The 14,599-nt window shown below is 47.4% G+C and overlaps 1 protein-coding gene across 6 annotated transcripts; it reads right to left on the reverse strand.

The window, feature by feature from the left end:
- Positions 1-174: 174 nt before the first annotated feature.
- Positions 175-14,599, reverse strand: DEDD (death effector domain containing). Of its 6 annotated transcripts, XM_028709448.2 has the most exons (7): positions 14,488-14,599; positions 13,700-13,727; positions 12,724-12,843; positions 8,657-9,064; positions 7,265-7,372; positions 4,487-4,633; positions 175-3,582 (listed from the first exon to the last, which is right to left on the reverse strand). In XM_028709448.2, the coding sequence occupies exons 4-7, from the start codon at positions 8,979-8,981 to the stop codon at positions 3,206-3,208; spliced, it is 957 nt and encodes a 318-aa protein (XP_028565281.1). In that variant the 5' UTR covers positions 8,982-9,064; positions 12,724-12,843; positions 13,700-13,727; positions 14,488-14,599; the 3' UTR covers positions 175-3,205. The 6 variants fall into 6 exon arrangements, with proteins under 6 accessions (XP_028565281.1, XP_028565293.1, XP_028565291.1 ...); XM_028709460.2 differs by lacking the exon at positions 13,700-13,727 and having other exon boundaries at positions 12,724-12,777; positions 14,488-14,562; XM_028709458.2 differs by lacking the exon at positions 14,488-14,599 and having other exon boundaries at positions 12,724-12,777; positions 13,700-14,481.

Here is a 14,599-nt window from a genome sequence, read left to right on the forward strand (position 1 = left end):
GTCTTCAGGAAAACAGAGGTATTGAGGTACCAGGGGAAGAAAAGCCGATGTAATCTGGGCATGAGCCACTAAAGGTTCATCTAACGCATCTAAGTTTTTGCCTCAACTGGAAGTTACCATTTTCTCTTGCACACACAGGTGAGCAAAGCACAGACCCCTGACAGTAGCAGCAACAAAAGGCAGAAGATTTTTATTATTATTATTCTGAGGAAAAACAAAGCTACACTGGGATTATGACCAGTTACACTGGAAGTTCCTTAAAAAAAACCAAAACAGAAGTCACAGATTTTACACAAATTTGTGCCAGATGTGTTCTGAAATGGGAAGTGTGTGTGCGCGTGTGAGTGAGTGAGGGGAGGGGTACACAAAGGATAGCGGCAGGGGCCCTTGCACACTTTGCCAAGATACCTTGTACAGTTGACCTTTGGCAAGCTTGTGCCCTCTGGATGTTGCAGGATTAACACTCCCATCGGGGCTAATGAAAGCTGTACTCCCACGTCTGAAAGATGCCAGCTTGGCGAAGGCGGTTGCAGAGCATAAGAGACATCAGATACTTGCACATCAAGTGGAATATTTCCCAACCAATGCAGGGTTAGATTTTGGCTCAAAACCTGTTTACGCAATCGATCGACTTGAGTGGCATAGCTTACCCTGGACTGTACCAACTTCAGGCTGAAACAAGGGTTGCTATGCAAGGGTGGCATGTCAAGCAGAAGACTAGGGCAAAATATCCTCTGCTTTCTTCCTATAATTATTAGCCTTTTCTTTTTAAAGGCTTTTTTTTGTCCTTTCTAGCCCTTTTCTCTCTGGTTGTTTTTTTAAAAAAAGCAATTTACAGAATGCAAGGGAAGAGTTCTAGTTTCTTCTCCCCCCAATAAAACAAATATAAAGACCATATCTTAAAGCTAAATCAACATGCCCTTTGTTTTTCTGTACATTTTTAAAAAACCCAGTTGAAATGGTACAGCCCAAGGGTAAAGAGCAACGCCACTTGATTTTGCCTGCCAGTCAGATAAACCGCCCCACCATTGGAACGCTCCTGTTCATACATTTCTTAGATGGAGCCTTCTTGTTTGACTAGTAAGCCAGAAAGAGAAACTTGAAGAGGAGTGGGGGGAAGTGAGTGAATACTACCATCTGTGCCATCTGAAAGAACTCGGGGGGGGGGGGGGGAGGGGGCTACCAAGATTATATTGCTTGGGTTGGGGGGATACGATGCTGTTCAGAAGTTACAAGCTTTCTGGAATAGGCATCCAAAACCCAAGGGAAACACCACCATGGCTTGCCAAGGCGATTTCACAATACGTACTTAGTGTAATCCAATGGAATCCCAAAAGCAGCATGTGTAACTCATCCAACGGAAACACAAAAATTCAGGAGCAAAACTTTAAAAAAAAATTAAAGAAAAAAGAATAGATAATCCCTTTTAAAGAGTGACTTGGGATACTTGAGCAGGCTTCTTCCTACCAATACATATGCATTTATAATAAAAAATAATAATTGATTTTCCCCACTGACGGAGCCTAAGGAAGTCCCAATCTACGGTATCTCCTGGGGCAGGGAGTCACCCCATCTCAAGTTGCAGTCTTACCAAAACCTAACAGTGCATTTTAAGCCCACCTGCCCCACCCAACAATAAACCACCAGGGTCCTCTCTGCTCTCAGCACTGGGAATGTTCACCCCTCAAGCTTCTCCCAGCAGCTCAAAAAAAGAGAGGGGGGAAAAAAGCTTATTTAATATAGGACAAGACACGGGAGGCAACTGCTGTGGTGCCCAGCACCACCTGAACAGAAGGCAAGAGCGGAAGGAGCTCCTGCCACACATCCCTTTTGCAGCCTTCCCAGGGGAGTAAGCCGAGAGCCAAGCCCAGATCGAGAAACTGGAGGATCACGTTCCTGGAAAAAAACACAAAATGGCAAAGGAGGTGGAAGGCTGGACTGCCTTGTCCTCCTGGCTCTGATCTGACACAGCCATTCGCAGCTGGAACAATCCCTTCCACCTCCTCCTTGCCCTTTGCACCCACGCAAGGCCGGCCGTGGTGCTTGTGTGGTTTCAGAGAGGTGAGAAAAGGCCTCAGACGGGTGGCCCTTTCTCTGTTGTCTTTGGAGGCAGACGATCCCTCCACCAAAGGTTGAGGGAAAGGCACACACAGTGGATCGGGAGGGGGGGGGCTGAAAATACTCTCTGCTCAGGACACACGTCAGGGGAAAGGGTTAGGTGGGGGGGAGAACAAACACTCAAATTTAATTCAGCTGAGCTAGCTGGGCTGGGACAATGCACACTCTTCCCACATGCACAGAAGAAAACAGTCTTCCAGAGCAGCTAAGGTCCCAAAGACTATTTCGTCCCTTGTGTCTGGACCCCCACCCTTGCTGCGACTTCCTTCTAGGCGAGGGTCCTTCCCATCCACACTCCCCACCCGCCAACAAAGTCAATTGCATAACCATTCCTAAATCCAACTGGCAGGCCTTGAGTGTCACTTATAAGAACATTGCTACATAGAGGGGGCAGGTGGTGCGTCTGGTTAAGATGCAAGCGCTCTCTTCCCCAACTCCACTCCAAGACGCCCCGTTCCTCCCCCACCCTGTCCCCCCACCCATGGAACTCACAGCTTGAAAGAAAAAAACACCGGTGTTAAGATGTTCCTGGCACAAGAAGAGCCACGTTCAGGTTTGCTTCTTATTTTTAATATAAAGAGTGGAAGTCTCGCCTTCTGGACCTCGCCGCACCTGCTTAGACCTTTCTGGGCAATGGCACACCACAGGACAGTCTAATGTTTTGGAGAGACAGTACCAAAAAGAAAACAAAAAACAAAAAAACCCAGGAGAGAAGTAGACAGCACAAGAGAGAATGTGGTTAAGAAAAGACGAGAGACCAGAGGAGCATCGGTCAATGAGCGAAGATGCTCCGCTGGCCTGCAGGGAAAGGGCCCCCGCATCTCCCTTGCAGGCAGGGAGGAGCCCAGGAATTTCCATCTCCTGTTTTGGTTCCCAACTGGGGGAAAAAGAAAAAACCAACCACAGCGCTCATCCTCGTGTCGAAACAGACCGTACAGTTACTCAGTACATGGCAGGGAGCTTGAGGTTTCATTCCTTTTAAGATGTTTTTTTTCCTTTTCTTGAGAGATAGAGAAAAAAATCCGGGAAAAAAACCACCCAAAGGAGAGGCAGAGGACAGGGTGGGGGGAATAACAGCAGCCGAGGCTCAAGGGGCCGTCTGGAGCATCAAGTTCCTCAGGAGTTTCTGACGGCCCACCTCGTAATCCTCTTCGTCCACGTTGACCAGGAGCTTGATGGCCTCGTGGCCCACCGCTTGCTTGAGCGAGTCTGTGATGAAGACCCCCTTGAGGGCCTCCAGTAGCGAGCCGTTGATGTAGTCGCGCCAGAAAGCGTCGAGGTAAGTGAGCTCCGAAAACTTTATGTCACAGATGATGGAGCCCAGGTCCCGGGATTTCAAGATGGTGTTGGCCTGGCTAAAGCGCTCAAACTGGCGCTCCAGGGGGTCCTGCTTGTTGGAGAAGACGTTCCCCTCCAAGGCCGTTTCGTGCTGGCAGTACTCCGCTCGGACTCGCAGGCGGATGTCTGGAAGGGAAGCGCCAGGAGACAGGAGATACGTTAGTGCTCTCTCTGCTCGAAACATCCAAATGTCCCGGATGTGAGATCTCAGGAACCGGGTCCTCTTTGCGAAATGGTAGGAGCAGCTAATGTGGTGCCCTCCAGATGTGGATGGACTACAACTCCCATGGTCACAGACCAGTGGGCCATGCTAGCTGGGACTGATGGGAGTTGTAGTCCAACTGTATTGGCTACCTCTTCAACTGGTGGGTCAGGACCCGTTAGTGGGTTGCAGCCTGATTCAAGGTGGGTCACGGCAGGAGTGCTAGCACCATGCAAATATATTGTGACTGATTTAAGAAATGGGTCCCCAAATGCATACAGTTGTACTTCGGCTCCCAAACACCTTGGGAGTCGAACGTTTCAGCTCCCGAACAATCAAAAACTGGAAGTGATTGTTCCGGATTTCTAACGTTTTTTCGGAAGCTGAACATCTGACAGAGCTTCCAATTGGCTGCAGGAGCCGCGCTTTGGAAGCTGAACAGACTTCTGGAACAGATTCTGTTCAACTTCTGAGATACAACTGTATCAATCAAGAGCGGTCCTGCTGTACCTCTAGCTCCAATATGCCCTGCTGCAAAATCCTATGCCCAAAATGTGTCCCTCATTTCATACCCTCTCTTTGCCTTTGGCAATACTGGGAGGGGACAGACTTGTACCACCAGCCCCTTGAGCTGCTGATCCCCAATGCTGTGGAAGGGTCAACAGTGTAATGTCTCTGTCTCACACACACCCCACATCTGTCTCAGCATAGAAGATTGTTGGGCTATGTGATAGTCCTGGGTCTTAGCAAGACCTGCATTCAGAGCATCCATCTTGGGAGGGGACTCAAACATGGCTGCCACGCCGCTGCTACTGTCAAGATCCTTACCGCACGTCTGTTTGTCTTTCGGGTCTGGCGTCACCGACTTCCTCCTTTTCCGCTGGCTCCCAAGGAGGGCTCGTCCCCGGCCAGGTCTCTTGGTGCAGATCTGGGGGCCTGAAGAGGAGCAGCAGACCAGCGGGTGGTGGGGAGGCACTGGGAGGAGGCACAAAGGTGAGGGCTCAGACAGCTCAGGGCAGGACTAGAGACTGTGAGTTGTTGTTACTATTTTTGGGTGGGGTGGGGGAATGCACACGTCCCACTTCACAACCCCAAGAGGCTCTCAAGGCAGCTGACCAAGAAAAGCCTCACGACAATAACACTCACAGCCACATAAAAGAGCAGGAACAGAAAGAAGCAAGGTTTTTATCTTTTCCTCGGGGATAACCCCTGGTCTTGCTCATCTGGCAGCATCACACAGGAACATCAGAGCCGGCTGGATCAGAGCAACGGCCCATCTAGTCCAGCAGCCTTTTCTCACTGTGGCCAACCAGATATCCATTATGGGAAACCTGCAAGCAGGACCCGAGCACAAGAGCACACTCCTCTCCTGTAGTTTGTATTCAGAAGCATTACCTGCCTCCAACAATGGAAACAGAGTATAGTTATCATGGCTAGCAGCCATCAGTAACCCTCTCCACGAATTTTTTGTCCTCTTTTAAAGCCATCTAGATTGGCGGCCATCACTGCCTCCTGTGGGAGCAAGTTCCATAGTCTAACTATGCGCTGCATGAAGGAGGATTTTCTTTTGTCTGTCCTGAATACTGAGGACTAGTGAGGCAGGGGCCCTCAGTAAGACAGAACTTGCCCCATCCTTAATGGAAGCAAGCCTAGTAGGCTGAAGCATCATCAGAATACAATTAAATACTGTGTAATCTGCATCCTGCCTATCCCGCTTGGAGCCTAGGCTAGTTTGGTGGTGGTGGTGTGGGGAGGGTACCCCATTTTAGCCCGGCCAGCTTCTTCCACCCACACAGACACCACTTCAAACCTGCAAATCAAATCTAGAGAGAGTCTTCAAGATCTTAAGATGTTCCATAAAAATGACAAATGTGTGTGTGGGGGGGGGGAGGCTTATTCAGAGACCTGGTGACAAAGCAATCTCAAGATCTTAACAGTGACAAAATTAAACACAACTTCCAACTGTCTGGAAATTAATGTTGCTTTATAAATACTATGTCTGGAGTGCTAAATTGAATGAGCAGAACTGACAATATTTATTTCACCAGGATTACAAGACCAGGACTGGCTCCTACTATTGTCATTCAATACAGACTTCCCTGGCACTTGGAAACAACGCCTTCAGAAACCTTTCACTGGGGCAAAGAACAAAATTCCTGGTTTCAAATTGGTTCTGCCTCTCCTCATCACTTTTTGGCTTTTGCCTCACTTGAAACAGGGGTGGGGAACCTCAGGCCTGAGGGCCAAATGCGGCCCTCTGCCCCTTCCTTTCTATCTGGCTAAATTTGCACTAACAGCTAAGAAGTTGTGTTCTAACCATATCGAGAATTATAATACATTATAAATTTTAATCCAATATTGTTACCCTTGGATGGTATACACAGCAATTAATGGCTGCCCAGTGACTTTCCATAACACATTTCTCTTTTAATTCATGCATTGCTTTGGAAATTTTATATTTTATATATTGTAAAGTATGAACAATAAACTTCACCGACTGACTGACTGCCCTCATAACCACAGTTGCGATTTTTTTTAAGGTGGGGAAGAGCCAGCCACACCACCTTGAGCTTATCAGATAAAAGTTTGGGATAAAAAGTACTAAAAAGTAAATATTCTGCCCAGCAGCATCCCAGGCCTTTCATGTTGATAGCTAAGATGAACAAGACTCTGGAGAAATGATGAGGAACCTGGGACTCTCACTGGGGACACCAACCCCATCTCCATTCCATCCTCTGCATCTCAACAGACGAGGCTTTTGCCCTTAAAAATGATTCCTAAATTCATGAGGACTAGACACTCTCACCTTTTATGTAAACAGCTTACAGATTTATTTATTTTTACATCAAGTGCTCTCAATAAAAGAAGTTGCCAGAAACACATAGGAAGCAACTCAAGGTTACTATTGCCAGAGTTTAAAAATCACTCCTCCCTCACGTACTCTGGTCTCCAAAAAGCAACCAGAGAGTAACAACCTGCCGCTGTTGAAGTCTGGCTTTCATCAAGGAGCAAATCAACCCTCAAGGGATCAAGAGGCGAGAAGCTCTGTGGTGCATAGAATCCAATGCCTTTCTACTGTGGCAAAGGGCTACAGCAAAGTTGTGATTTCTACATTGTAGGGAGTTGGACTAGACACTCCTTTGGGTCCCTTCCAGCCCTACAATTCTAAAAGACCACCTGCTGTGCATGCTGAAGTTCAATCCCCCCAGCTTTTCCAATTAAGGAAGATCTCTGGTAGCAGGACTGGGAAAGATCCTCCTTTGCCAGAGACCCTGAAGGACAACTACCAGTCAGGGGCAGGTGGACTAGGTGGAACAACTGGTCCAACTCTGTCTAAGGCAGCTTCTGGTGCTCATCCAGTTCTCTGGATTTGGCTGGGAAACAGACATTCAGGAACAGAGCCATCAAGCAGATGTGGCTAGTGAGGCCTGCCTGTAGGGAAGAAGACACAGAAATTGTCCAAAAAGCTGGGTCTGGATTTCTTTTGAGGTCCCAAATGCCTGCATTAAATGCTGAGGGCAGGAATGCCCAGAACACAAATGGAGGGCACTGACGGAGACTAGCGTGACAAAGGCTCCTGACACCTATCTGGCCGCAAAGTCTCACCAGATTTGTGTTGGTGGGAAGGGACGTGCTCTGCGCTGCTGTGGGCTCGCGGCGTCACGTAGCGGATGGAAGTCTCTTCTAGGTACTTGTCTACAAGATCCGGGCACACTGCGGAAGAAAAAAGGGGCATGTTAATTGGTGAGGTGGTCAACAAGAGGAAGTTTACCTATGAGATCACCTTTCACTATATATGTGCACCCACTCAACTGCTTCAGTCTACAGAATTGGCACTGTTACAGGTGCTACATGATGCCTGTTCTGCATCTGTAAGAAATTGATCTGCTGTGGCAGAACCCCCACTTTGGAACTCCCTGCCTATTGGCATCAGGTAAGAGCTGTTACTGTACTCTTTTCAGAGCATGTTTTTTGTTTAGACAAGCCTACCCAGATACTGTGGAATGCTGACATGTGTTTTAATCTGTTTTTAGTTTATTGCTCTTTTTTATTATTTTTTAAAATAGTTGTTTTTAACTGTTTTGACTGATAATTTGGCACCCGAGTCTTGCCCACCACTCTTCATTCTTCTCAGGAGGCTAATGGTTTTAAAATCCTTGACACTGTTTTTCTACCAAAGGGCTTTATAATTATAATAACTATTACTACAAGCAGCGACCATTTTAGGCACATCCAAATGACGGGCGATTGCCAATGCGCAGGTCCTTTTGTACCTGGAAGAAGCAAGAACGGGAGTGGAATGGGGGGGGGGGCGGAATGGGGCACGCTTTTGCATTCTCTGCTACTGTGTGCAGGGGCTGGGAACCCCCATGCAAAATGGTCTTTGCCTGCACTACTATTGCTACTTGAGGAATATAATTAAATACTGTGGTTAAAAGGGACAAAAAATACAAATAAAAAGATATGATGGGAGTTCAAATAGGCAATAAAAAGCTAACTGGTATTTAAAGAAGGAAGAAGTGTCCTCAGTCTGGATAAATACTATCAATACAGTTATGTAAGGTGACAAGGTGAGAGAATCCAGGGAGGGGAGGAGAAAAGTAGGCCAAAGTTTCAGACGGGCTTTGTGATTGGTGGTGGAAAGAGGGAGGTGCGGCAAGGGATCTGAGAGATAACCTCATGAGATCTACTACCATGTCATTTCACACCCTCTCCTTTTCACTCACACCCCCTAATTCAGCACTACTCAGCGCTACTTCTAAAAAAGACCAGGGCTTGTAGAAACTGCTGCAGAGCTATAACATGACCAGTTATTTCAAACACTTGGCTGTTTCTGACAATGCCTGACGCTCCCTGACTGAATCCTTTTAGATTGGTTGAAGACCCAGCTGTAGGCTTGCAACTGGTTCACCGTTGGGATAAAGGGTATGCGTGTGCGTCGGCAGATGGGCTACATGCAGCCTGCTGTAGAAGACCCCCGAACTAGAGAGGACCTACCGGCCTTCCTCCTCTTTAAAGTGACATAGGGCAACAGGTCGTGGCGGGTGATGATCCGCAGAAGCTGAAGCACCTGGCGGAAGTTGGTTTCGTCGCAGCGGCCCTGCCTCTCCAGCGCCAGGAGGAAGTCCCGCCCACTGCGGATCATCCCCCTTTCGTAGTCGTCAATGACATCCACAAAGAGGAAGGACAAGACCCGGACGTCGCGGTGGGTCAGGTGGGTGCCCACGATGTCAAACATGCGGTGCAAGCTATAGAGCCCGTGCTCCCGGTCGCCCTCCTCTTCTGGCCAGGCCTGCCGGCGGCTCCGTTTGAAGGCGGCCATCTCGAGCGACTGCGGGGCCTGCTCGGGGCCGCCCAGTTTCCACGGGGTTCGAGGGGGGTGGGGTGGCTCCTAAAAGTGGGACACTGAAAAAAAAAAAGAGAAAGACAAGATCTCTTCAGAGCTCTGATCACTGAAAGGTAGGGAAGGTGTATGTCTACACACAGCAGTATTTTATGCTGCAAACCCATCTGAGATACCTCTCCCATGCTCTTCATGCAGGTACAGGAGTGGAGCGAATGAGAGAGATTTCTTCCCCCAGGAGATTAAAATTCCTGACACACTGACAGTATTACTTTTCAGAATAACGTTAAGAACAGCTTGCTGGATCAGGCCAATGGCCCATCTAGTTCAGCATCCTGTTCTCACGGTGGCCAACCGGATGCCTCGGTGGGAATCCCCCAAGTGGGATCTGAGCACAACAGAGCTCTCTCTCCTGTGGCTTCCAGCAACTGGTATTCAGAAGAATTGCTGCCTCCGATCATGGAGGCAGAGCAGAGTCATCGTGGCTAGTAACCACTTATCCCCAAAGTTGGCATTTTCATTGCACTTTTGTGCACCCGTAAAACAGGGCTGGGGAACTTTTGGCTCTCCAGATGTTGCTTGAACTGCAACTTCCACCAGCCCTAGCAAGCATGGCCAATGGTCAGGCATGGCTGGAGCTGTAGTTCAGCAGTATTTGGAGGATCAGAGGTTCCCCACACCTGCATTAAATGCACATTAGTTTTATTAGATGTGACTATTTTAGTTCTGGGAAGCTATTGCAACATGGAATGCAAAATAAAATATTGTAGATGGGCAGTCTTTCCTGCTAACAGTGTGCTAAGCTTTCATTTGTGAACCAATTGCATCAAAACTGAGTACATGTTTACCCCCAAAATCCCACACCATTGATCCCATACCATTACCCCCCAAAAGGTCTCTGTGAGGTTGGCTAGGCTAAAAGACAGAGGCTTCTTCTCAGTGAGTTGCAGAGGGCTGATTTACAATAAATCCTTTGGTTGCTTTTTTAAAAAGAATGAAATTCTCCAAGCCCCATTTACATGGGTGTCGTAAGAAGTGCCTGACCATGACAGTTTTTATACTTGCATAGGTGGCATACATTATCACAAGGGGATGTTTATAGATGGTAGAAACTCCTGAGAGAGAAAAGACAAAAGCTCTGCCTGCCCAGTTTCAGGTCATATGCAATTCTGTCTTCATCCCATGATGCAAACTGAAAGTAAGGGACCTATAACTTTCTTATCTCTTTTTCCTGGAGTGGCATGGGGAGCAGTCATCACCATTTAGAACAGCAACTAAATGCTATATATATTAGAATCAGAGAATTGAAGATTTGGAAGGGAACACAATGGTCTTCTAGTCAAACCCCCGGCAATGCAGGAATCTTTTGCTCTACGTGGGATTCGAAGCCATAACCCTGAGATTAAGAGCATCACGCACTACCAACTGAGCTATCTCAGTAAATATATATATATTTAAATTGTGCTGTCCAGATCAGCAACCTTATGCTTCACCAGTAAACTAACTTGGGCTTCCTAGAGCTCTACAGTCAATGCTGACATTTGGAGAAAGCAAGCAGCAGCAGCACACACTTCTCCCAACCTATGCAAAAGGATCTTGTTGGTTCTTACCTTATCCATTCCCCTGTGCAACTGAGAGGGGACTTTGCTTCTCTCCTAGGCCCTCTGCAAGTCTGTGGCCCAGGGGAGGGGAAATGAGTTGGTAGCAAACCACAAAGAACAGCTGGCTAGAGTAAGCTAAACTGACATGCATGCACACTAGATCTCGACCTCTGATCTGAGAGATTCCATCTCTCAAAGCCCTTTAATACAACCACTGGCATGAACTAGAACCCGTACTCTACCCACAAGCTTCTTTTAAAATGCCATGGCATGAAATGTGTGAAAATGCACTTTGATTTCCTACCTACCTCAACTCCAAGGGGAGCCAGCAGTTGGTTCAAAAGTTAAGCAGGCTGTCTCCCATAAGGGATCCGCTGCATGAACCCTGCAACTATAGACCTCCCCCGACGCCCATTCTCTGCTCCCATTTCAGACCCTGTCCTACTTCACTTTCAGCACAACTTCCTGATTCAGTCCCTGATCCCAGATTATCTCCATTTACTGCCACACGCCATGCCTCTGACCCTTCAAGACAGCTGACCTAGTTCATGGCTTTTCCATGGCTCAATGGCTTCCACACGCTTGTGTGTGTCTTTTGGGAAAGCAGTCACTCAACACAATGAAAGAGGATCCCTCAAAACTCACAGAAAGGACGCTCCGTTAATTTGGCTGCTATACAGCAGAAGCGGGCTGTTAAGAGATAAAGTTTGCTTGTTTCTCTAAATCTGATCCAAAAATGAGGTCCTTGTATTTTGTCCTGGCACTGCCACCGTAATGTCATCCGATTAGAAAAGTATAGTTTCACAATGCATGATTATGCTTAATAAGCTGGGCAATAGTATTTCTTTTCAAAGCTATCACTGACAGCCTGAAATCCATGAACTCTGGCAAGCGGGAACCCCAGGCCACAAAGACAACTTGCCTTCCTGATTTTGTTATTAAAAAAATCACCCCCAGAATTGCTCCACACATTATAACAACAAACCAGGGGCTCTTCCACATGTACATTCCACTACTAAGCCTCAACCTCCCCACCTACAATATTTTTTTCTTTTCTGGGGGTGGGGATCACACTGGCCTGCCTTACAGTACCTATTGCAATGATTACTGAGAGAATGCACTTGAACCTTCAAGTCACTCTCCCACAGACAATGCACCAGCAGCCTCAGTGTAGCATGCACTCCACCCAAAGCTGACTTGTACAAAAGCCGGACTGCTGGACAATCTGGATGACCTCCTCTCACAGGCAGCAGCTCCCAAGGTGTGGGGCAGAGGCGGCCTTCCCAGCCCCACTATTAAGGAGTATTTCAGCTAACTCTGAACCTGGGGCCTTCTGCATACAACTGAGGTCTACAATTCTTCCTGCTGAAGTTCACCGTACTCCTGGCGAGGGCACCAATTCAAATCATACATAATGAATGCTGAAGGAGAGGTGTATGGGATGAAGAGAGAGAGAGTTGCCAACAGGCCACAGCTGAATCCATAACTGAGCTCTTAACTACAAACTCTTTTTCTGAAAAATCACATACACCATAAGGCAGTGTTTCCCAACCTTGGGCCTCCAGCTGTTTTTGAACTACAATTCCCATCATCCCTGACCACTGATCTTGCTAGCTAGGGATGATGGGAGTTGTAGTCCAAAAACAGCTGGAGGCCCAAGGTTGGGAAACACTGCCATAAGGACATTCTAACTGACTGCTCTAGGATTATCTCAAAAGTCACAGAAAACAAAACAAGGGAGAGGAGCCACACATTGTGCCCTGACCCGATACGCCCCTAAATCCTTGTTTGAATTTGTCCAAGAAGCAAACAACAGCTATGTTTCATTTGCACCAACCAGCATCCCCCATTCTAGTTGAGAGCTCATTTACAGTGCTGTCAAGAATCACTCTCTGGAAGGAGGTTTCTTCCTTCCAGCCACTAATTCCTGGACAGCTCCAGAAACTCGGTCAAGCTCCACACTAAAGGGCAGGTCAATCAACAGGAAGGCAGTTAGCCAACCACTGCCCTGCTCTACTTATGTTAATAAGCACCATGAAGAGCAACGGAAGGGAATGAATCACCACCAGGCATGTCACTGCAGAGTTTGGCACAAGTTATCACCCAACAACATACCGTACCTTATGTCTTCTTGTTTTCTGGAGGTTCCCTCTTTGCCGCGTTTAGATCCAGTCCTGCACAGCTGGCGGGGCACAGAGGCCAAATGTGAACATACGAAGTCTCTAGTCCACTTTGCTTTACTTTTTTAAAATTAAAAAAAGACAGACCAAAAAGAAACAAAAAACTTGGCAAATGGATTTCATATATGGCTCACGGGAGGACAGGACAACTTTTTTCTCCTAAAGTTAAAATTCTCACTACATGATTCTAGAGCCCCCAGTTTCCAAACCCTCTCCATCTCTCTTTGGCTTTAAAAAGAAATTCCACATAGGAAAAGTCCCAAAACCATCCAGTAAATTCTGGGGGCATTGATTTATTTTCTTTTGTTCTATCTTAACTTCTAGCAAGAAGACCTTTCCTAGCACTCAAATACATATACAGAGTCACCAGATTAGCGAGGCTAATAAAAAATAAAAATAAAACACAAACTTATTGTATGCTTAACTTTCAGCTGTAGTACACTATAAAAATATTTCATGGCTAATATTTAGTACTTCTCTCACGTACACACACAATTCTACTTCATCCAGCAGATTAGAGTCCTCGCTTCCCCCCAAAGCAGAAAAGTTATTGATCAGTTCTTAACTTTTCATATCTTAAAAACCTAATTCGAAAGAAATAAACCTCCTGAATAAGAGCAAAACACATAGCTAGCTCAATATAGGATTCATCAGGAACCCCTAGCATATTAATGCTCAATATAAATACCTACAACTGGTTTCTCTCTCTTATTTTCATCAAGCAATTAAGAACTAAATTCATTCTTTGATCTACAGTACATTAATATGTATCCCCTTTGTTCAAAAGCAAGGAAATCTAGGCTTGTTTATTTGAAACACAAAGGTGAATATTTTTAATCTCACACAGAGCGCCTTGCTTTTAAGTCAAAAAACCCGGCCCACACCGTGCCACATCCACCTCCTCTTTTCCTGTTACCTTATTATTCCTTCCTCTGCTGCCCCTTCTGCTTAATGATGAATGGGGGGGAAATTAAAACAAAAATAAGGACTGACAAGGTAAAATGTCACAAGCGTGTTAAGAACCACCAACGCGTGAGCTGGGTTTCCTGGGGCCAGGTCCACTACCTCCTACAACTGCCCTCTCCCCTGTCAACCCATCAATCTCTCAGAACCCTGTGCCCCCCAAATGTTTCCCATTATCCCCCCCCCAAGAAAAGTCCAGGGGAAACTGAGTTGGTGGGGCAAATGCTTTAAAGGGCCTCCCCTGTCCCTCCAACCTTTGCCAAACTCCCCAGCTCCCCTCAAATAAGACAGGAGAGGTTAAACTTCAAGGGGGCGAGGAAATAAAAGGGGTGGGTTTCTACTCCCCCCCCCCTTACCTATTAATAAATTCCTCATCAACTGCTCCTGCTCACCCCTAAACCACCACCTTACTCAGCCCTACCTAACGGGCAACTGGGGAGGGGGGGAATACTTTAAGAGGGTAGTTTTAAATCAAAGGGAGGCGGGGGGGGCTTGTATTTCTCCCCACCCCACCCCCACCTTCCTCCCTCTGGCTGATGGGGGTGGGCCCTTCCGCAGCTGGGGTGGGGGGTGGGAGTGGCCCTTCCCTTCTCCCCACCAGTGAAGGGTTCCCTCTTCCCCAGCCTGTGACCAAACGGGGTGGTGGTGGTGTCTCCTCCTCCCCCTCCCCAAAATAGGCCTCAGGGTCCTGCCCCCCCCCTTCCCTGCTCAGGGCCTGGGCCGGCTGTCTAGGCCTCTCACTCTCTCCTCAGGGCCATCAGGGCAGCCATATTGGATCCATCCGCTCCTCTCCAATCTCTCTTCCTCCTCCTCCCCCCGCCCGGCCGGTTCTGACCCGAGCCTCGGCCGCGGC

This window comes from Podarcis muralis, chromosome 16 (genome assembly GCF_964188315.1).
Source record: "Podarcis muralis chromosome 16, rPodMur119.hap1.1, whole genome shotgun sequence".
In the NCBI taxonomy this organism is placed as follows: Eukaryota; Metazoa; Chordata; class Lepidosauria; order Squamata; family Lacertidae; genus Podarcis; species Podarcis muralis.